Source organism: Drosophila pseudoobscura, chromosome X (assembly GCF_009870125.1).
Source record: "Drosophila pseudoobscura strain MV-25-SWS-2005 chromosome X, UCI_Dpse_MV25, whole genome shotgun sequence".
Lineage (NCBI taxonomy): Eukaryota > Metazoa > Arthropoda > Insecta > Diptera > Drosophilidae > Drosophila > Drosophila pseudoobscura.
The window spans coordinates 2,879,532-2,900,862 of NC_046683.1; the positions used below are offsets into that span (position 1 = coordinate 2,879,532).

Consider the following 21,331-nt stretch of genomic DNA (forward strand, 5'->3'; position numbering starts at 1 on the left):
ATGTTATCCTTTAGCCGGAGTTGAATTAATTTTAAAACGCTGAATAATAATTCATATAATTACAGCCCCAATACTAGGCCTTGTATGTTTGTATATATGTACATACCATCATGTTTCTATATGTAAATACATAACTATAAATTCATTTATATTCTAGTATGAAGTATGAGCAAGTGAATGATATTTTTAAGAGTGCCGACCTATGGTTGTTATGGGACACGTTGCTATCAATAAATGCATATTTGATGCTTAGTTTTCTATAACAAAACAAACATGGGCGGGCCCTTGTCCAGACGCATAGCAACCTGTGACTATGCTCGTGATCTGCTTCTTCCACGAAAGTCTCCAGAGAAACGACGGCGGCTTGCCGGTAAAAGTAAATGTCAATAGGTTGCCCAGAGGGACGCCGATACAGAACCTTGTTTATAAAACCTTGTTTAAAAAAGTATTAAATTTTAGCTAGAGTTTACGTTTGCAGCGAAGGGAATGATGGCGTGCAGGCGCTGGAGTTGGAGTGTCGGCTGGAGCCGGACACAGTTTCGATCTTTAGCTTCTTTCATGCTGGTATATGGTAGGGGGCCTTTGCCTTTGCTCCGTTTGTGATTGCTGTTGGTGCTGAAGCTGGAGCTGTTGCTGCTGTTGCTGCTGTTGATGCTGTCGCTGCTGTTGTAGCAGTATTAGTCGCTGAGGATTTTGGGATTGTGGTGCCTGCTGCTTCTGTAGCTGTTCTTGCTGCGGATGCTGCTGCTTCTGTTGCTGTTCTTGGTGCTGATGTACCTGCTTCTGGTGCTTCTCCTTCAGCAGCTGCTGATGTGCTTGACGTCGCTGCATCTTCTCGAACTCGGCCAGATGCTCGTTCTGCTTACGGACCAGCTCGTCGATTACCTCGTGGTTGTAGGTGGAGTGAAGCATGAGGCCAAGGAGATTGGCCCGAGAGCTGAGCTGCTGTCGGTAGCCACGCTCCTGCTCCATCAGGTCGTCCATTTTCAGCCACTGCCGGACGCGTTCCAGATCGATCTCGGCCCGCCGGATCTTCTCCCAGGCATAGTGCTTGAAGCAACTCTTCTTTGGAGCACGACAGAACTGTCCGGTGGGCTCGAAGACGTTGGCGACGAGGGGAGCGCCGCAGACGTCAGTGTCGTTTACTTTCGGATCCTTGCTGTGCTCGGGGCACAGGACTCGCAGTCGCTTGCAGTAGGTCTTGCTGGCCGGATTGTAAAAGTCGCAGAACATGTTGTTGCCCTCCATGCGGGTCTGGAAAATACTGCCGAAACTGGCCTGAGATTCGTATTTGTTGAAGCACTTCTCCATATGCTTGATTGCGGTGCGCGAGTGGATTTCGTGGCCACAGGTAATGCAATACATGCTCTGCTCATCCTCGACGTCCCCAGTATCGTTCGCGGTCTGTCTTTCTATGATGCTGTGCTTGGCCCGCTCCACCACCATGTTGAGCTCGTCCGAACGCTTCTCGAGCTCGGCGAGAGCGAAGCGGACCATCGATTGCTTATCTCTAATGGCCTCAAGCTGCGTGCGGTTATCCTCTGCTGCACGGCAGGGCGTTAGGTTCCATTCCTGCAGACGCTGCGGCAGTACCTGCAATTGCCATTGAAATATTGATAAATATTGATCAATATGTTAATTTATAATTTGAAATGAGTGAAGATATGATAGCTACCTGGAATATGCGGTTGGTCGCAAGATTGAAGCCGCACTTTTCGCTGCAGTATTTGCTTTGCGGTCGCGCCTGGCAGCAACAGCCGGGGCCATGACACTGCCTCGTTCCTTCCAACTCGGGGTTGAGAAAAACTTCGGGACTGGCCACGCGATTCCCGACCTTCATCTTGCGATCCTTGGCCGTGGCCTTTTCTCGTTTCCTTGAAGGAACCGAAGCTTGAGGTTCAGACACAACGGCCGCCTGGGCGACACATGTCCGATAGATGCAGCGCGGCTTGTGGCCAACGCGAATTCGACATGCATTACATTGATTGCAGTTCGGACGCCGACATCCCTCACAGGTGCCGCAACGTTTTCCTGCCTTAGGCTCTTTGGCATTGCTATGCTTTCGCTTTGGCTGGGCGGCGGCAGGTTGAAGGGGAGCCAATGCAGGCGGACCCGATCCGTGAATGTTGGAGCCACTGGTGGAGGCGGCATTTGAGGCGGCTGCCCGCTCGGTGGCCACCAGTCTGAATATTGTCTGCAGCTCCGGATTTTCTTGCTTGCATCGTCGACAGAAGTATTGCTTGATGTGTTTTGCCTCCTTCTCCGTGATGCCAATGCAATCGCCATGGTACCATTCCTCACATCCATCGCAGCCTCTGTGGATTGCAAAGATTGTTCGATTACCAAATCTTTGGCAGTCAATCAATTTACGTCACCCACATCATAAACCTAGAACAGTCGGAAGTGCGACATATGCAGTACGCCTGGTCCTCCTGCTTCAAAATTGTTGCTATCTTGGATTTGCGTTCAGGCAAATCGAATTCACGGGCAATTTCCCTACGGATCTCTTCCCTCTGCAGGAATGACTGGATATTAATTGGTTATTTTTTAACTATAGTATTCTTACGCTTTTCTTGTACTTCTTTTTTTCAGACATGATTATTTTGATTGTTTACCAAAACCGAAATACGTCACAAATTTAAAAAAATATACCGTACAAATACTAATGAAACCGAACCATTTCCACTAAATTAATGTCTTTACACGGCAACTACACACCTACTACACTTTCCCTACATATTAACTAACTTTCCCAACATATTAACTATACCACATTTTGACACGCCTTTTTTTCCGACGTTTTTGATATCAGGAATTCGATACTGATCTGGAATAAGTTTTCGATGTGGCGTGGGACATGGCTCTAAGTGGCATTTCTACACGGTTTCTACATTGGTGTATTCGACAAGGGGGTGGTCCATAGCGCATCTTAAAATATACTGGAGAGTACTAGAAAATACTATGAAAGGCATACCATTTGCAAGGAGTGTGAGCTAGACATGGTGGCAAGAAAATTAGTGTGACGACCCTCAGAAAAAATACCAAAATATACCGTCTAATTAAAAAGAAAAATATACCGTAAATACACTGACGAATTCAAGTTATATTTTTCTATATTCCTCAATTTTTATATTTCTTCGAATATTAATAGCTATATAGAACATTTAGCATGCCCACATAATTTTATCCGATTAGGGAATCTTTTTTCTAAGGTTTATTTTATCGCACAGCCGAGATAAAGAGTACAGGGAGAACCAGTATTTCAAAGATATGCAAATCCAAATCTTCAGAAGGCTATATCTCAGACAAATAGGGCCAGATCGGTGAAGGACCAACTGTCCCAGGATCGCGAGGGTCTAAACTGTCGAACGGCATCGAAATCTCGACTTCGAAAATGAGGCCGATTTTTGGCAAATTCAATGATGTAACCATCATGATTTTTTGCGAAAATCGTGAAAAAATTGATGTCCCTTTTTCTGATGGCAGTCGATTGGCAGGACTCCCCCGATCACGAAAAGACATGCCACGCCCTGATCGGCCGCTGTTTAGCCGAGATATAGAGTACAGCGAAAACCAGTATCTCGAAGATATGCAAATCCAATTCTTCGGAAGGCTATATCTCAGACAAATAGGGCCAGATCGGTGAAGGACCAACTGTCCCAGGATCGCGAGGGTCTAAACTGTCGAATGGCATCGAAATCTCGACTTCGAAAATGAGGCCGATTTTTGGCAAATTCAATGATGTAACCATCATGATTTTTTGCGAAAATCGTGAAAAAATTGATGTCCCTTTTTCTGATGGCAGTCGATTGGCAGGACTCTCCCGATCACGAAAAGACATGCCACGCCCTGATCGGCCGCTGTTTAGCCGAGATATGGCGTACAGGGAAAACCAGTATTTCAAAGATATGCAAATCCAAATCTTCGGAAGGCTATATCTCAGACAAATAGGGCCAGATCGGTGAAGGACTAGCACTCCCAGGATCGCGAGGGTCCAGACTGTCGAACGGCATCGAAATCTCGACTTCGAAAATGAGGCCGATTTTTGGCAAATTCAATGATGTAACCATCATGATTTTTTGCGAAAATCGTGAAAAAATTGATGTCCCTTTTTCTGATGCCAGTCGATTGGCAGGACTCTCCCGATCACGAAAAGACATGCCACGCCACGATCGGCCGCTGTTTAGCCGAGATATGGCGTACAGGGAAAACCAGTATTTCAAAGATATGCAAATCAAAATCTTCGGAAGGCTATATCTCAGACAAATAGGGCCAGATCGGTGAAGGACCAACTGTCCCAGGATCGCGAGGGTCTAAACTGTCGAACGGCATCGAAATCTCGACCTCGAAAATGAGGCCGATTTTTGGCAAATTCAATGATGTAACCATCATGATTTTTTGCGAAAATCGTGAAAAAATTGATGTCCCTTTTTCTGATGGCAGTCGATTGGCAGGACTCTCCCGATCACGAAAAGACATGCCACGCCCTGATCGGCCGCTGTTTAGCCGAGATATGGCGTACAGGGAAAACCAGTATTTCAAAGATATGCAAACCACGGAAAATAATACTAATAATAGAATTATTAATTACTCTTGTAGGTCCATTTTGTCCTTCATCTGTGTTCATCTTAGTATTTCTTCTTCTTAAGCTATTATTTATTTAACTTCTCCTTCCGTTTTAGCAGGTCGCCCCCTCCCGCGTACACCGTCATGCCCACCATCGCTCATCAGGGGCTTCTCCCTTCTGGTCTTCCGGTTCATGTGAGCGAGGGTGCGCTCGATGACGGCAGTCCACTCCAGGTGCCTGACCGAGTGACATCGCGAGCTCCCCACCGGCTCCAGAGCACGGGGCTACGATGCCCTCGGGACATGATTCCTGCCGCGCGAGGCTGTGGGCCTCGGCGTGGGTAGAATAAATGCAGAATCGTATCCAGGCAGTACAGAAGCGCACACCTTGCAAGATCCGAACCTTAAAGGCCATCGTCATCCTTCCACCTGGCCATCGACCACAAGGACTTTGACTATGACAACCAAGAGAGAGGCTACGCGGGCTACTAGACTGTAGATAGATATCGCTGTTGTTAGGCTTAAGGATATACCCGTCCATTTATTTAAATAGTAGATACAAATGTTTAAACTTGTCCATTTATTTATACTAAGCTAAGTTTTGATGAATAAATCTTTTGAAAAACCATCCTTGCTGTGTCCTGTATGGGGGAGAACCAGAATGGTTCACAAATAGGGGGAAAAACAAAAAAACTTTGATTGGGGAAAAGGTCCTTGATCCTTGATAAGGACCTCATTAAATCAGGGACATTTTGTCGATCACAACTAGCTATCGCACGACCAGATCGGTCCACAAATAGCGAAGAAAAATATATATGTATAGTTGGGGTTGTTGGAGTCCTTACCGAAGGATCAAGGAAAAAAAATAAGGGAGAAAACGAGATATACATTTCTGGAGAAAGTATCCTTGATCCTTGATCCTTGGTCCTTGATAAGGACTTCATCAAATCAGGGACATTTTTCCGAACACAGGAAGCCTTCGCACGCCCAGATCGGGCCACAAATAACGGAGAAAACAAAACAGGCTTGTAAACAAAGGAAGTTCAAGATATCACCGATAGGGGCGCCACCGTACAAAAAAAAAACTCGCGTGAAATGACCAAAATCTGGATGGGATACCAGGCGAACAGAATCAGCAGCAAGCAACTTTAGAAAATGCAAAAAAGTGGTGCATACTTATGGGGGCTCGAAAATTTTTTAAAAAATTCAGCGACCTTCTGCTGATTTCTGATCGCCTGGTATCCCATCCCCTATCGGTGGATTCTTGAACCTACTTTTTTTTAAATAACAAATTACAAGCCTGTTTTGTTTTCTCCGTTCTTTGTGGCCCGATCTGGGCGTGCGAAGGCTTCCTGTGTTCGGAAAAATGTCCCTGATTTGATGAAGTCCTTATCAAGGACCAAGGATCAAGGATACTTTCTCCAGAAATGTATATCTCGTTTTCTCCCTTATTTTTTTCCTTGATCCTTCGGTAAGGACTCCAACAACCCCAACTATACATATATATTTTTCTTCGCTATTTGTGGACCGATCTGGTCGTGCGATAGCTAGTTGTGATCGACAAAATGTCCCTGATTTAATGAGGTCCTTATCAAGGATCAAGGACCTTTTCCCCTATCAAAGCTTTTTGTTTTTCCCGCTATTTGTGAACCATTCTGGTTCTCCCCCATACAGGACACAGCAAGGATGGTTTTTCAAAAGATTTATTCATCAAAACTTAGCTTAGTATAAATAAATGGACAAGTTTAAACATTTGTATCTACTATTTAAATAAATGGACGGGTATATCCTTAAGCCTAACAACAACGATATCTATCTACAGTCTAGTAGCCCGCGTAGCCTCTCCCTTGGTTGTCATAGTCAAAGTCCTTGTGGTCGATGGCCAGGTGGAAGGATGACGATGGCCTTTAAGGTTCGGATCTTGCAAGGTGTGCGCTTCTGTACTGCCACGATACGATTCTGCATTTATTATACCCAGGCCGAGGCCCACAGCCTCGCGCGGCAGGAATCATGTCCCGAGGGCATCGTAGCCCCGTGCTCTGGAGCCGGTGGGGAGCTCGCGATGTCACTCGGTCAGGCACCTGGAGTGGACTGCCGTCAACGAGCGCACCCTCGCTCATATGAACCGGAAGACCAGAAGGGAGAAGCCCCTGATGAGCGATGGTGGGCATGACGGTGTGCGCGGGAGGGCGCGACTAGCTAAAGCGGAAGGAGAAGTTAAATAAATTAAATTAAATAAATAATAGCTTAAGAAGAAGAAATAAGATGAGCACAGATGAAGGACAAAATGGACCTACAAGAGTAATTACTAATTCTATTATTAGTATTATTTTCCGTGGTTTAACTACTACCCATACAGTGCATAGATGTGTCATCTCATACAGTGAGCATGTCGCACATCGAACACAGAAAACTGGATCCCAGGGTCTTCGGCTGTGGCGTTCGACTACCACCGCGTCATCAAGAGCCAGCCAGCAAAGCAACGCTTTGCATGTCCTTCCTCAGCTGCTCCTTTAACTATTTGTCTGAGAAATAGCCTTCCGAAGAATTGGATTTGCATATCTTTGAAATACTGGTTTTCCCTGTACGCCATATCTCGGCTAAACAGCGGCCGATCGTGGCGTGGCATGTCTTTTCGTGATCGGGAGAGTCCTGCCAATCGACTGGCATCAGAAAAAGGGACATCAATTTTTTCACGATTTTCGCAAAAAATCATGATGGTTACATCATTGAATTTGCCAAAAATCGGCCTCATTTTCGAAGTCGAGATTTCGATGCCGTTCGACAGTCTGGACCCTCGCGATCCTGGGAGTGCTGGTCCTTCACCGATCTGGCCCTATTTGTCTGAGATATAGCCTTCCGAAGATTTTGATTTGCATATCTTTGAAATACTGGTTTTCCCTGTACGCCATATCTCGGCTAAACAGCGGCCGATCGTGGCGTGGCATGTCTTTTCGTGATCGGGAGAGTCCTGCCAATCGACTGGCATCAGAAAAAGGGACATCAATTTTTTCACGATTTTCGCAAAAAATCATGATGGTTACATCATTGAATTTGCCAAAAATCGGCCTCATTTTCGAAGTCGAGATTTCGATGCCGTTCGACAGTCTGGACCCTCGCGATCCTGGGAGTGCTGGTCCTTCACCGATCTGGCCCTATTTGTCTGAGATATAGCCTTCCGAAGATTTTGATTTGCATATCTTTGAAATACTGGTTTTCCCTGTACGCCATATCTCGGCTAAACAGCGGCCGATCGTGGCGTGGCATGTCTTTTCGTGATCGGGAGAGTCCTGCCAATCGACTGGCATCAGAAAAAGGGACATCAATTTTTTCACGATTTTCGCAAAAAATCATGATGGTTACATCATTGAATTTGCCAAAAATCGGCCTCATTTTCGAAGTCGAGATTTCGATGCCGTTCGACAGTTTAGACCCTCGCGATCCTGGGACAGTTGGTCCTTCACCGATCTGGCCCTATTTGTCTGAGATATAGCCTTCCGAAGATTTTGATTTGCATATCTTTGAAATACTGGTTTTCCCTGTACGCCATATCTCGGCTAAACAGCGGCCGATCGTGGCGTGGCATGTCTTTTCGTGATCGGGAGAGTCCTGCCAATCGACTGGCATCAGAAAAAGGGACATCAATTTTTTCACGATTTTCGCAAAAAATCATGATGGTTACATCATTGAATTTGCCAAAAATCGGCCTCATTTTCGAAGTCGAGATTTCGATGCCGTTCGACAGTCTGGACCCTCGCGATCCTGGGAGTGCTGGTCCTTCACCGATCTGGCCCTATTTGTCTGAGATATAGCCTTCCGAAGATTTTGATTTGCATATCTTTGAAATACTGGTTTTCCCTGTACGCCATATCTCGGCTAAACAGCGGCCGATCGTGGCGTGGCATGTCTTTTCGTGATCGGGAGAGTCCTGCCAATCGACTGGCATCAGAAAAAGGGACATCAATTTTTTCACGATTTTCGCAAAAAATCATGATGGTTACATCATTGAATTTGCCAAAAATCGGCCTCATTTTCGAAGTCGAGATTTCGATGCCGTTCGACAGTTTAGACCCTCGCGATCCTGGGACAGTTGGTCCTTCACCGATCTGGCCCTATTTGTCTGAGATATAGCCTTCCGAAGATTTTGATTTGCATATCTTTGAAATACTGGTTTTCCCTGTACGCCATATCTCGGCTAAACAGCGGCCGATCGTGGCGTGGCATGTCTTTTCGTGATCGGGAGAGTCCTGCCAATCGACTGGCATCAGAAAAACGGACATCAATTTTTTCACGATTTTCGCAAAAAATCATGATGGTTACATCATTGAATTTGCCAAAAATCGGCCTCATTTTCGAAGTCGAGATTTCGATGCCGTTCGACAGTTTAGACCCTCGCGATCCTGGGACAGTTGGTCCTTCACCGATCTGGCCCTATTTGTCTGAGATATAGCCTTCCGAAGATTTGGATTTGCATATCTTCGAGATACTGGTTTTCGCTGTACTCTATATCTCGGCTAAACAGCGGCCGATCAGGGCGTGGCATGTCTTTTAGTGATCGGGAGAGTCCTGCCAATCGACTGGCATCAGAAAAAGGGACATCAATTTTTTCACGATTTTCGCAAAAAATCATGATGGTTACATCATTGAATTTGCCAAAAATCGGCCTCATTTTCGAAGTCGAGATTTAGATTCCGTTCGACAGTTTAGACCCTCGCGATCCTAGGACAGTTGGTCCTTCACCGATCTGGCCTTATTTGTCTGAGATATAGCTATGCGAAGATTTGGATTTGCATATCTTTGATCTTTCATCATTAAATTTGCTAAAAATCGGCCTCATTTTCGAAGTCGGATAAAATTATGTGGGCAATGCTAAATGTTCTATATAGCTATTCGACGAAATATAACAATTAAGTAATATTTATAATAGAACTTGAGATCGTCAGTATATTTACGGTATATTTTTATAGTAAGACGGTATATTTTCGGTATATTTATGAGGGTCGGACGCTATATTTTTTTACGCGGTAAGACTGCCTTTTTTGTTTTTGTTTTTGGTTGGCGTGCTATTGAAATTTGGATTTGGATTGAAATTAAAGGTAAATGGCTGCCCTAAGCAATCTGAAACAATGCCCGCCGTTCTCCGCCCTGGCGGATCCGTCATTCGGTGCCAAGCATATTCCTGAGCTGGACAGCTACCCCAGAATACATGTGAAGGGCGAGCTACACAATTCATCGGCTCAGCGTTTTTATGGCGGTCCGGGTTTCGTGCCGGTTCATGAAGGTGTGCTGAAACGCATCATTCGCACCTTCTTTGAAGCAGGTTTCTGGGATTCACTGGCGGAGACTCGCAGCGAAAAGACACGCGAACAGGCTCCCTGGTTAGGAAAGACCGGCGACTACATATCCCAGCTGCTGGGCATCGCCACTACGCTTAAGCTAAAAGTATTCCCGCACACACATGATTTGAGTGCAGAGCGGATCGCCCAGTATGTGGAGACCAGGTATGTTTACTGAGATTTCTTTTGTCTAAAGGACTCACATTTTAGTCCGAGGTTTGCTGTTTTCTGTTTGCTGCAGGGATTGGATCGACAGCGATGTGCGCTTCATGGCATGGAACTGTCATGTGTTCAAGCTAGCCATAGCTGGCATTGACGATGTGGTGCGCATCTACACCAGGAACACCGATGCAGCGACAACCGTACTGAAGGTAAGTGCCAGTCGCTTGGCACCCGCACACCAACTATTTCATCGGCTTAACCCAATCCATCATCCTGATACATTTCAGAGTACAACTCAGACACAAATCACGTGCATGGCCTGGCGTCCACTGAGTGCCACGGAGATCGTTATAGGCTGCCGTCAGGGTCTCTGCTTTTGGGTAGTGGACAACACCATGATTCTGGGACGTACCAATTCGCCCAGTCAGTTCTTCAAGCAGTGAGTATTAATGCATTATCAGCAGCACCAAGAGTGAGCGGTATTCAATTGTTAATGGTATTCGCAGTCCCGCAAATCTTCCCATTACCTCCATGCAGTGGAACAAGCTTGGCAACCTACTGGCGACAGCTTCAATTGGCGATCGCTCGATCATCATCTGGCAGCCAGACAGTGGACTAATGGAGCCCCTCAAGAGACTGGGTCCTCCCGGATCCCTGCTCAAGTGGTCACCGGGCAATGATTGGCTCTTCGCTGGCACCGTGGATCGAGTATTTCGTGTGTGGAACTGCCACAAGCATTGGACCACTGAACGCTGGACGTGCGGCAACGGAGGCCATGTCCAGACTGCCTGCTGGTCCCCCTGTGGACGGTTCCTGCTCTTTGTCAGTACCACCGAGCCGATTCTCTATCGGCTGCAGTTTGTCCAGCAAACTCTGTTGAAATGTAAGTACGCACGCAAATGCGAATGCCTATCCGATCAAATCAAGGGCAGCCTGGTCAAATGTTTGTCCCAGAGTTATGGCCAGAATGTGACCACCAGCGGCTGCCCAAGAGTAAACCAGTTAGCAACAGGTTGGCGGCTGCTTGAGCTTCCAGACCGCCTGTATAATGCTGCCAACACTTGAAACACCAGTTTGAACCCTATACTCACTCGTATATAATGACGTTTTTCACCTCTAGCGACTAAGGACGAGAAGGAGGTACTGCCCATAGCCGATCTGAATGCTTGCAGTGCAGATGAAAATAGATCGCTGATCGGTGGCCCTGTCCAGCAGCTGGCCTGGGATCCGCGCGGCAACTACTTGGTGGTCACCTTCAAGTCCACCAACCACATTGCCGTCTTCCTCACCTTCATCACAAAGTACGATCTGCAAATTTCGCCCGCATATTATCTCAGTGGCGAGATCGCAGCAGAGCATCCCAGCTTCGTGTGCTTCCAGCCGCTGTACAAAGAGGAGGATCGATCCGTTCTGACCATAGCGTGGTCCTCAGGACGTATCCAGCACTATGCCTTCGACTGATGTTATGCCACGATATAGGGGATTCAGGATGGTCGTTTTGTATTTTTTATTTTATATAGTTTCTGTAAGGGAATAAATTGATAAAGCGAAACTAAAATAGGAATGTATCAATGGAAGAGGGAGTTGGAGCAACTTTATGTATATAATAAGAGAGGCTTGCTTTTCTTTAAGGCTTCTTCTGGTAGACGCTCGACCTCTGCCTCTATCTACATATAAGTGTATGTATATGTATGTGTGTGTCTCTGCCTCCCTTCAATCTGTGTTATCCCCGTCCCGCTTCATCACTTTAATCGATCCTCAACAGATAATTCATCTAATTCGAGATTCGTACTCGCTCATCTCGAAATGGCAACTATTATCAACGACTGACTGTAAAACTACCAAGATGTGGCATACTGTTCAATGGCGGGGTTCTTTTCTTACCTATGCTTCGTCTTTGACCGCACTCCTTGCTGCCTATCCGGCTTCGTCTTTTCATCATTGCCTTCGGTCACTAGAGTCCAAGCGAAAAATACAAAGTCCTAGCCGATCGAAAATTGAAATGGAATTGGTTCCTAATACAATATCTTGACAATTGTATAGACTCTGCTATTATTTAGTTGTAAGACGCATTTCATGAACATGATTATAAATATTTGTATATCTGTATGGTGTATATATATAGTAAGTATATAACGTAATCTTGAAGTGGATAACAGAACATAAATTTAAATACAAAACATAATGGTTGCAACCAGAACAACATAAACAATTAATGAGGCTACGCCGGGAACGCGTGGCGCAGGCGGGATCACACTTGAGAAATACTAAGTCACAATATAAACATGTATAAATATCAATTTATATCCACATAGAGTAATAAATAAACGATTTGGTCCCTCTAGATGTCGCCAAAGAAGTATCCGAGGGCCGTGGCCGCCCGGATACGCACACCCGCCTGCTCGTCCTTGAGCAGCACGGACATCTTGGTGGCCACCGCCTCCGTTTGGGCATTGCGCTCGCTTAGAAAGTTGTGGAGAATGCCTGCAAGAGATCGATCGTTAATTACTCACTCATAAGTCGGGCTCGCCCTATCCGCCCTGTTCTCGCCTCCGCGCCTCCACTTACCAATCACAATGGCGGCACTTCCTCGCACCTCAGGCCACTGACTGCGCAGCTTTGGCATGCAAGAGTCGATGAAGTCTTGAATGTGTTCAGTCAGCTCCAGAGCCTGCGACAGACAGAACGGAAGATACGCTTTTACAAACGAAGAGAATAGAAAAGAACCACTCCACTCACAATCAATTTGACAAAATCCACGACAAAGGTGCTGTAATTGAGCTGATGGCCATTATCCTCACCCAACTGCTGGTGGGCCATCTCCATGACCCGCGGGGCATTCAACAGGCGGCAGACACGCTGCAGGGTGCCACGGCAGGCACTAACTATGGCCGCTTCGCCCTCGCTGAGGTGCAGCAGCAGCGGAAAGAGATTGGCGATTAGCTGCTCTCGCAGGGCCTCCATCGATGAGCTGCTGGGCGAGCTGCTGCCATCGTCCTGCTTGCCCTCGCACAGGTCGCCGAACAGAATAATCGCCGCTTCGCGCATCTCGAGTGAGTAATTGCCGAAGAATGGCCGGATGCGAATTGCCAGAGAGACATGGAAGGACTCCACACGGCTGCTGGGCAAGGCCCTCAGGATGGAGGACAGGCCGCGCATGCTCTCCAGTGGTATGTTGATCAGACAATCGCCCACGGGATCGTCCACACCCTTTAGCAGGGCAGCAATAGCCGCCTCCGCGTACCGCGGCGCCTCGTGTTCCCCCAACTGGCCTACAAAGCCCATTCCCTGGATACTCAGGCCGCGCACCACCGCATTCGGGTCGCTTAAAGCTGCCCCGAGGTGCATCATGACGCAGCTGGCCAGCTCCCCGACCGGCTTAAGCGGTACCAGGCGTGAGAACAGTCCGACAGCAGCCACACGCTGTCCGTCGTGGGGTGAGGCCACGTATTTGCTTAACGAATTCACCAGCTGACGCATCTGTGGACTCCCCAGCTGCAGCTGGTGGCCCAGACCGATGGCCATGGGCGTCAGCAGCTCTATATAGCTGTGCCAGTCCGCACTGCTGGCCAGGTTGCTTGTCACGGTCAGCACATTGGCGATCTGCTCCATTTCGAGATTGGTGAGAAAGGCCTATTGAAAGAAAGGGAAGAAAGAAAGTCAACAGTAGTCCGAACAGATGAACAGTCACCCGTTGCTTGTCTGCGTATCTGCACCAAGAAAGTGAGCACACAACCAAATGAAGCTACTGTTTGGGATTCGTACCTGGAACGTCTCGAGGGCTATCTGGCAGGGATTCAGTTTGATAAGCTCCTTGTTGGGCACGAAACCGAACTTTGACTTGCTCGTCTGCACTTGGCCGGGGCTGCTGGAGTTAGCCGGCATATTCGGAGCTGCCAGGTTAGTGTAGCTGCTCAGCGAGGTCAGGAGCATGCTGAACATGTCTGCGAACCGCATCTCCAGTTGCTGGATTGAAAGAGAAGTGAAGAGAAGGCGTAGTTAAGGGAATTCTTCGGATGATGGGTGGGGTGTGCAGTCTTACCCCTTGTATGTCCTTGCAGGGCAACATCTCGTGCAGGGCGCAAAAAATGGCAAATGGCTGGACACTAGCCAAGCGCTGACGTTCCAGCGTCGACTCCTGCGACCCCTCGTGCAGGCAAGCGCCGCTAAGCAACTGCAAGAAGTTGTCCAGCATGAGGCCCGTCAGGTCGGCATCGCTGCAGATCAGATGCCAGTACTCGACCATGTGGGCGTCGTAGGGCAGCGGTTGGCTGAGCATCTCGGCGCAGACCAGCTTAGGATGGTGCTTCGTGAGGGCCACCAGAGCTTTGAGGACGCCGGACTTGGCGCGCGGCACCTCGCAGAGCTGTAGGGCCAGCAGGCTGTCCTTCACGAGATCGGGAATGGCATGGAAGAGCTCGGATCCCTTCTGCTGTATGAAAAACTTCAGCACGACACTGGCCCCGATCGTGGAGCTCTGCTCTGGGTCCCTCAGAGACAGCAGCAAGGTCTTGCTAAGGTGGAAGTAGAAAACGGCGAGAATTAGCCGAACGCTAATTGGCAAAGCATTGCACTTGGATTACTAACCAGAACTGCAGATACTGGAAGCTGGAGATACGCTGGGCTATAACCTTGGCTATGTCGCCGGCCAGGTCGTAGATCTGCTTCGGCTCGTCCGTGATGATGTGCTCCTTGATGGATTCGATCTCCTTCAGCCAGTCGGCGCTGCTGTCGATGCTGGCTATAGTCAGCGTCTCGTAGATGCAGGCTATCTCCAGCGTCTTCTGCAGTATCTCCACCGACACCTGGCGCACCGTTCCGTTCGAGTCGATGCATCGGGGCACAATCTTGCCCAGCATCTGGCCCGTCTGGTTGAACTTGGAGGGCGCCTCGCAGCCGATCCGCATCGACTTGATGTACACGTCGAGGGTGTTGTTGAACACGTGGCTGGCACAGATGCGCACCTCAGAGTTCCTGTCGCGCGTCCAGCTCTCGAGGATGCCTATGATGAGGTCCAGCGTGGCTGGCGAGGCATCCAGCTCGACTATAGCGCGCACAAGGGCGTTCAGCTGCGGCAGAGATTCGTTGAGATGCTTCGCGAGAAAGCTGTTGCGCTCGTCCTCCTCCTGCGAGTCGAACTTCATCTTGAGCTGCTGGGCACAGCTGAAGAAGTTCTTACATGCAATCTCAAATATGACGCCTCCATCCACACACTCCTCGCTGTCGGGACCACCTTCAATCAGGAAAGGGTTAGAGGTTAATCAAGTGAAAGTAAAAGTTAAAGTGGCGTTTCGTACCTATGCGTATAAAGTCCGTGCCCAGCTTGAGGATTGTGGGCAGCAGGGGCAGGTCGTGGAAGGGCGCCTCGATGGGTATGCTGAAGACCGTCTCCATGATCTGCTTACGATACTTGAGTGGTGCCGGTAGCTGCTCCTTGGTCACGATCAGCTGATTGCAGATGCTAAGCAGCGTCTGAAGGATGGCCGACATGATGGTCTGGTCCTTGTGCCCGGCCAGCTGCTGCATGAGGAAGCTGAGCATGGTGTCATCGTCGAGGTGCTGCAGCGACTGCAGCGGATCGGCCTCGTCCATGATGCGGCCGAAGGCCTTTATCACTAGCAAATTGCTCTTGTAGTTCTCCAGCTCCTTGTGGGTGTCCTTGATGAAGTGCAGGTTGCTGAAGAAGCCCGTGGAATGCTTGCGTCCCCCCACTTGCGCCAGCTCCGACAGCTTCTTGATCAAGTGGCCGAGGTGCTGGCGGGATATATAGCCGAGAGCGCGGGCGCACGGCTCGATCTTCCGCTCGTACTCGGCGTGCTTGACGTGCTTGTCGAGACGCTCCTGCCTGGCGGTGGTCACAATCAGGTCGATCTTGGTATGGATGCACGCCACGTCCGTTACTTGAAGCAGGGTGAGGGCCACCGCCTGGAGCAGCATGCCGCGCTCGGCACTCACGTCCGGCAGCTGCCACTCGGAGTGCGGCAGCGTCATCGGATAGAGGTACATCTGATCCGCGAGCTTGTTCGCCAGCCGCTGGGCAAAGTGCTCGTCGAGGCCGGTTAGGAACTCGTTCGTCTCCAGGATGAAGTCGTGCAGCTGCTGCCGGTACGCGCTCTCCTTGTTTATGTGCAGCAGGAGGTCCGGAATGCGTCGCTCCCATAGCTTGTCCAGGGCAGGGTTCAGCTGCGGGTGGTAGTAGCGCAGAAAGCTGAGGATGTTCGAGCAGCGCTTGATGCAGTGCTGGTTACCCAGAAGGGCCAGGCAGCGGGCATATATCGACTCCGCTCCGGGTACCATCACTTTGCCGCGCTTCACCACCGATCGGTCATCGTGGCCAGTGGCCGCCACCGCTGTTGCTCCCGGCGGAGGAACCGTTTCAGTATTGGGTGCTTCAGCGGTCATCTCGTCACCGGCGATGTCGTACTCGATGTGGGGCGACTTGGCGAAGAGGCTGGCCAGGCACTTGGCCAGGTTGCCGCAGATGTCGGTGTAGTCGAGCAGGACTAGATAGTTGAGGAGCTCGCGCTTGAGCAGCTCGTCGAGGGTGCCCACCGTGGAGGCCAGCATAAAGAGGGTGTTCTCGCAGCTGAGCGCCAGGTTGGCGTGCTCCTCGGCGGTGCCGTGCTCCTGGTTGAGCTTGCCGTAACGGCAGCTGTGGCGCACCACGAACCACACGAACTCCTTGTCCCGGATGTGCGACTTCTGGGCGAGCGCGACAATGGTCTTCAGCAGGGTGAGCTTCATCTTGACGCTGCGCTCGCTGAGGATGAGCTGCTTAAGGCACTCGATGGTGGCTGGCAGGCGACTCTCAATGTGGCCGGAGCAGGTGTTTAGGAAGTGGGTGAGGATGAGCAGGGACTTGATGCGCTCCCGCTCGCTGTTGTTCCGCAGGTGGATGATCAGCGTGTCCATGATCTTGGCCGAGTATGCGGGATGGCCGGCCAGCAGGTGGAAGCAGCGGAGCACCTCGTAATGGCCCTTCACCGTCTGCGGCTTCTCGTAGTCGGGGTAGACACAGACCAGGTCGAACAGATGCGACACGAGTGCATCTATAATCCCGTCCAGTACCTGGGCGTGCAGTGCGAGGTTCGTCTTGAGCACCGAGCACAGGAACTGTGTCACCGCGTTGCGGTCCACACTGCGGCGGTACAGGGCCAAGATCTGGGGCACCAGGCGCGCGGCCTGGTCCTGGATGCGGTCCCGTGGTAAGAGCGGATACATGCTGGAGAGCGCCTGGAGGATCTCCACGCACACTTTTGGCTCCCGCGAGTGGAGCCATTGATTGAATAGCACGTCGTAGGCCACACTTATCTCTGTGGAGCAGCTGATGGCCGTCTCGTCCTGCTGCTCATCCGTGTCCTGTCCCTGTCCCTGCTGCTGCTCCTCCTCCAGCACCGCCTCGCTGAAGCGACCAATGGCATAGGCGTGCGCCTGCTTGATGTGGTCCTGCCGTATCCCTCCCAGGTGCGGCAGACAGCGCGACAGGATCGTCTTGATGTGTGGCACCACGCCTCCCGGATTCTCTGTGGCCAACTGGCCCAGGCACTGCATCAACATAAAGTGGGGCACACCCTCAGGCCCCCCGGTTTGAGCTTGCAGGGCCTCCACTACGAGGGCACAGCCCTCTGGTCCGCTCCTGCCGATGGCCACAAGAATGCGCAGGGCGGGATTCTGAATGAGCGGTACGTGCTCCGTACTCCGCGTCAGCTCCTGCAGGGCCAGGGCAATCAGTTTCTGGCTAGCCGCACGCGGCAGTGGTGTATCTGCCCCCACCACGCGTCGTACACAGCTGCAGGAAAGGATAGAAATGGCAGGATTATTAGCAAGCAGGCAGGTCAGTGGGCCAGTGACGGACTACTTACTCCAAAAGCATGGAGACTGTTTGCTCGTTCATCTTGGGGTGCTCTGCGCGGTACTCGCCGAGGATGTCGGTGGCGCGCTCCGGGTGCGTCTCCAGTATCTTGACTATCGCCTGCTGCATGGCTCCCCGCACCTGCTCATCTTTATCCGTCAGTCCGTCGAATATATTGTGGAGCACACCTGATCCGGGCGGGAACGTGATTAGAGACAAAGAAAGGCGTATCATTCATTCAACGGGAACGGGAATCTATCTGGTTCAAAGTCAAGTATGCCCCACGGCCCACAGTCCACAACCCCCACTGGTGTTTCGTTCCGTTCCACTAGTGCACTAGTGAGGAAAGTACAACCATACACACACACACATGAACACAAGCACGCACACATATGTACACCCACAATGAATCACAGCGAGGAATGCAAATACAAATACAATTTGTGGGTGTTATTGTGAAATACTGGCTGTTGTTGTTGTTGGCTCCAAAGGTTATAGAGATGCTTCTCTATGGCTTCAACTGCTCCAATTTCATCAGTGTGCTAGCGGCGGGAGAGGAGCGAGACAGTCAACAGGTCTGGTGGACACACACACACACCAGAATAGCAGATAACAATTCAATTTTCTCCCGTCATATCCATACCCCACCACCCCCAGCACAGCAGTCCACCACTAAAAATAAACTCCAAAAGTAGTCCACCAGTGCGTGTGTGTTTATCCTGTACTGTCCTGGCGCCCTAGATAATGCGTAGTTGTATTTATAGCCCAGGACCAGGGCGGGGGTTAACCCACCACGTACCACCCCCCACACCAACATTAAACAGCATACATAGCTCCAGGGCACAATAACCAAAATAACACCATGAAAAAACGCCCAGTGCCCAGCGCACAAGTCTGTGTCATGCCAGAGATTCTCACAGGCCTTTGTTTATAGCGAATTACCTTCCAGAACCGTTGGCTTATCAACTGGGGGCGACGCTGCACCCGATTGCGATGCACCAGCAGCACCACCCGCACTGCCAGCAGCTGACTTGTTGGCTCCGTCTCCGGCTGGAGTTGCTGGGCCGCCGCCAGGACTCCGGTGACGCGGGTCCATCTTCTTAGTGGAATTACGTGTTCTCTTCCACTTCTCCAGCTTGCCGAGATTTCTAGTTGCTCAACGCGAATTTAACTGTAAATGCGAAGAAGGTGGGAAGCACAGAATAGAACAGCGGTGGCAGCGGCTTAGCCCACTTAAGCCCCCTTTATTAAAATGGTTCAACTTCTTGAGGAAAATGTCGGAAAATATTAACGATTTTAAATTTTTTTGTAGATCCATACCGTTTTTCATCTGAACTTAAAAATCACAGCGCTAACTTTCAAATGAACTGCGCTAAAATTATTAAATTTTTATTATTTTCTGTGGAAAACAAAAAAACACCCCCTTGGCTTATAATAGGTTAATCGTTCTCCGTCATGAATTGGAAATCATATTCCTCGCTTTTGATCTTCCATAAAATATTACTAGCTAAATAGACAATTTAGCCATGCCCACATAATTTTATCCGGTTCGTGAATCAACTTTCTGCTTGACTGGTTTAATTTAGATATATGCCTTTATTGGATTTTGCCTGAAAATTTAATTGAAATAATTAAGTAAATATACGGTTCTATTTTGACCTACAGAAATACCGAAAAGTATTAAAAATACCTGGTCACCCTGGTTAACCGTTGTCTGTCCGTGATCAGGAACGTTCACGACTGAACTAACTTAACCCACCTAGCCCCCCTCAATTTAAACAGTGGTAGCCGCGCGCGAGATATATTAATACTGTTTGCAAATTTTGTTTATTAACTGTTTATTGTATACTGGTATGGCATAATGTCACAGCTCAATTGGAAAGGCAAGCTAACGCATTTATTTCTCTCACTCTCACTGCATGCTTTTTCCAATTGGGCTTTCGCGGTAAAAGAAAGTCTAATCACTATTAAATCGAAAATACGTTACAGTACACGAATTGAGTTTTTTTTTTACATTATGCGGATCCATTGCTGGGCACTTTTCAATGGATGAAGATCAATGGATCAATGGATCAGAGCTTTTTATTGTGAAGTTAATTCACTTGGAAGACCTGAAGTTCAATAAAAACTTGACCATGAGCCAACATTTTATGAATCGTGGGAGCTAGCTTCTTTTCAGGATATTTTTTCAGTACCAATCCAATAATCCAATAGGCCCATATCCATATTTGGGGCAGTCTGGGCAGAATCCTTGCTTTCCTGATTTTCTCTAGCAGTTAAGCATAGCAGCTACTATATTCTACTATACAGGGCATATTCAGCAACAATCAAACGTACGGTTTCAAAGATATGACCCAAAATACGACCGTTACTTTAAGTTACTAAAAACAGAAGCGGGGTTTGAGCTTGGGTTAAACATTTTTAAATGGTTAAATGGAAGTTAAATGGAAATCGCCATAAATAAATATGTGCATATATGCATATCCGTATTTATGTACATACATATGTACATACATCATGTGCACATAACACCTACCGCCCCCACAAACAGCAGAAATCTGTGGCATCTAAAATTATGAAGATACAAGAAATCCGAAAACGACGAGTCATAGAAAATGATAATGTCCAACAAAATGAAGAAACACGTTCAGACGGAATCACTTGGAACTGGGATCTCAGAGATGCCATAACGGAATGTGCGGTATGGAGCAGATGGAATAAAATAATATTTTAAAATTAAATAAATTATAATTATCATTTAGTGGATTATACCCTTACACAAATAATATCTTTGTGTAACTCACAAGGTTATTCCTTGCAATTAATTTAAACTAAAAAAAAATAAAGTGTTTCCAAAGATTTGGATGGCTTTGTTTTGAGGTTTTTAGATAAGGTTCATAGGTTCGGTCACATATTTTTTACTTCAACCGCAGGCACCGACTCGACTCGACTTGACCGCAGTGATAGCGCCTGTTATCACTCTCACTAAAAAAACGAGTAGATCCCGAAACACATGGAACACTTGCGAAGAATTCAAAAGTAAAACCCATTTCTGTTTGTTTATATTTTCTAGAAATAATACGAGTTTTAAATTACAATTTACATATATTTACGTGCCGATAAAAGATAAAAGATTGCCTGATATAATATACATATATATGTACATATGTACATATGAACATAATATTTAAAATGGTGATAGGGCAAAATGGCACAGTAGTGTAGTGTAGTTGTGCCATGGGGGAAAACTGAAAATTATGACTTTTATGAGGCAGAGTTTTGGGGAAGAGCTCTCTTAAGATGGCTCAGCATAATTCCGAAGAGAGCAAAGAGAAAAGTGAACGCATAAGAGCGTCCATTGGACCTCCGGCTAAAGTCGCACGACCAGGGCCAATTGACGGGCTGCAGCTTGCCC

The 21,331-nt window shown here is 48.3% G+C and overlaps 3 protein-coding genes across 4 annotated transcripts; 1 reads left to right on the plus strand and 2 right to left on the minus strand.

Annotated features, from left to right (window-relative positions):
* Positions 1-25: 25 nt before the first annotated feature.
* Positions 26-2,908, minus strand: Cfp1 (CXXC finger protein 1). 2 transcript variants are annotated; one of them, XM_033383589.1, is made up of 4 exons: positions 2,567-2,908; positions 2,380-2,525; positions 1,676-2,315; positions 26-1,593 (listed from the first exon to the last, which is right to left on the minus strand). In XM_033383589.1, exons 1-4 carry the CDS (start codon positions 2,594-2,596, stop codon positions 547-549), a joined length of 1,863 nt encoding a protein of 620 aa, XP_033239480.1. In that variant the 5' UTR covers positions 2,597-2,908; the 3' UTR covers positions 26-546. The 2 variants fall into 2 exon arrangements, with proteins under 2 accessions (XP_033239480.1, XP_001355670.3); XM_001355634.4 differs by having other exon boundaries at positions 2,380-2,513; positions 2,567-2,906.
* Positions 2,909-9,596: 6,688 nt separating this feature from the next.
* On the plus strand, positions 9,597-11,622 carry Aladin (aladin WD repeat nucleoporin). Its single transcript, XM_033383590.1, has 5 exons — positions 9,597-10,067; positions 10,144-10,273; positions 10,352-10,503; positions 10,571-10,947; positions 11,185-11,622. The coding sequence occupies exons 1-5, from the start codon at positions 9,667-9,669 to the stop codon at positions 11,523-11,525; spliced, it is 1,401 nt and encodes a 466-aa protein (XP_033239481.1). The 5' UTR covers positions 9,597-9,666; the 3' UTR covers positions 11,526-11,622.
* A 470-nt stretch (positions 11,623-12,092) lies between these two features.
* c11.1 (maestro heat like repeat family protein c11.1) lies at positions 12,093-19,160 on the minus strand. The gene is made up of 9 exons (XM_001355632.4): positions 18,859-19,160; positions 17,927-18,104; positions 15,362-17,853; positions 14,652-15,297; positions 14,107-14,578; positions 13,830-14,030; positions 12,804-13,697; positions 12,633-12,735; positions 12,093-12,548 (listed from the first exon to the last, which is right to left on the minus strand). The coding sequence occupies exons 1-9, from the start codon at positions 19,010-19,012 to the stop codon at positions 12,406-12,408; spliced, it is 5,283 nt and encodes a 1,760-aa protein (XP_001355668.3). The 5' UTR covers positions 19,013-19,160; the 3' UTR covers positions 12,093-12,405.
* Between the last annotated feature and the right edge of the window lie 2,171 nt (positions 19,161-21,331).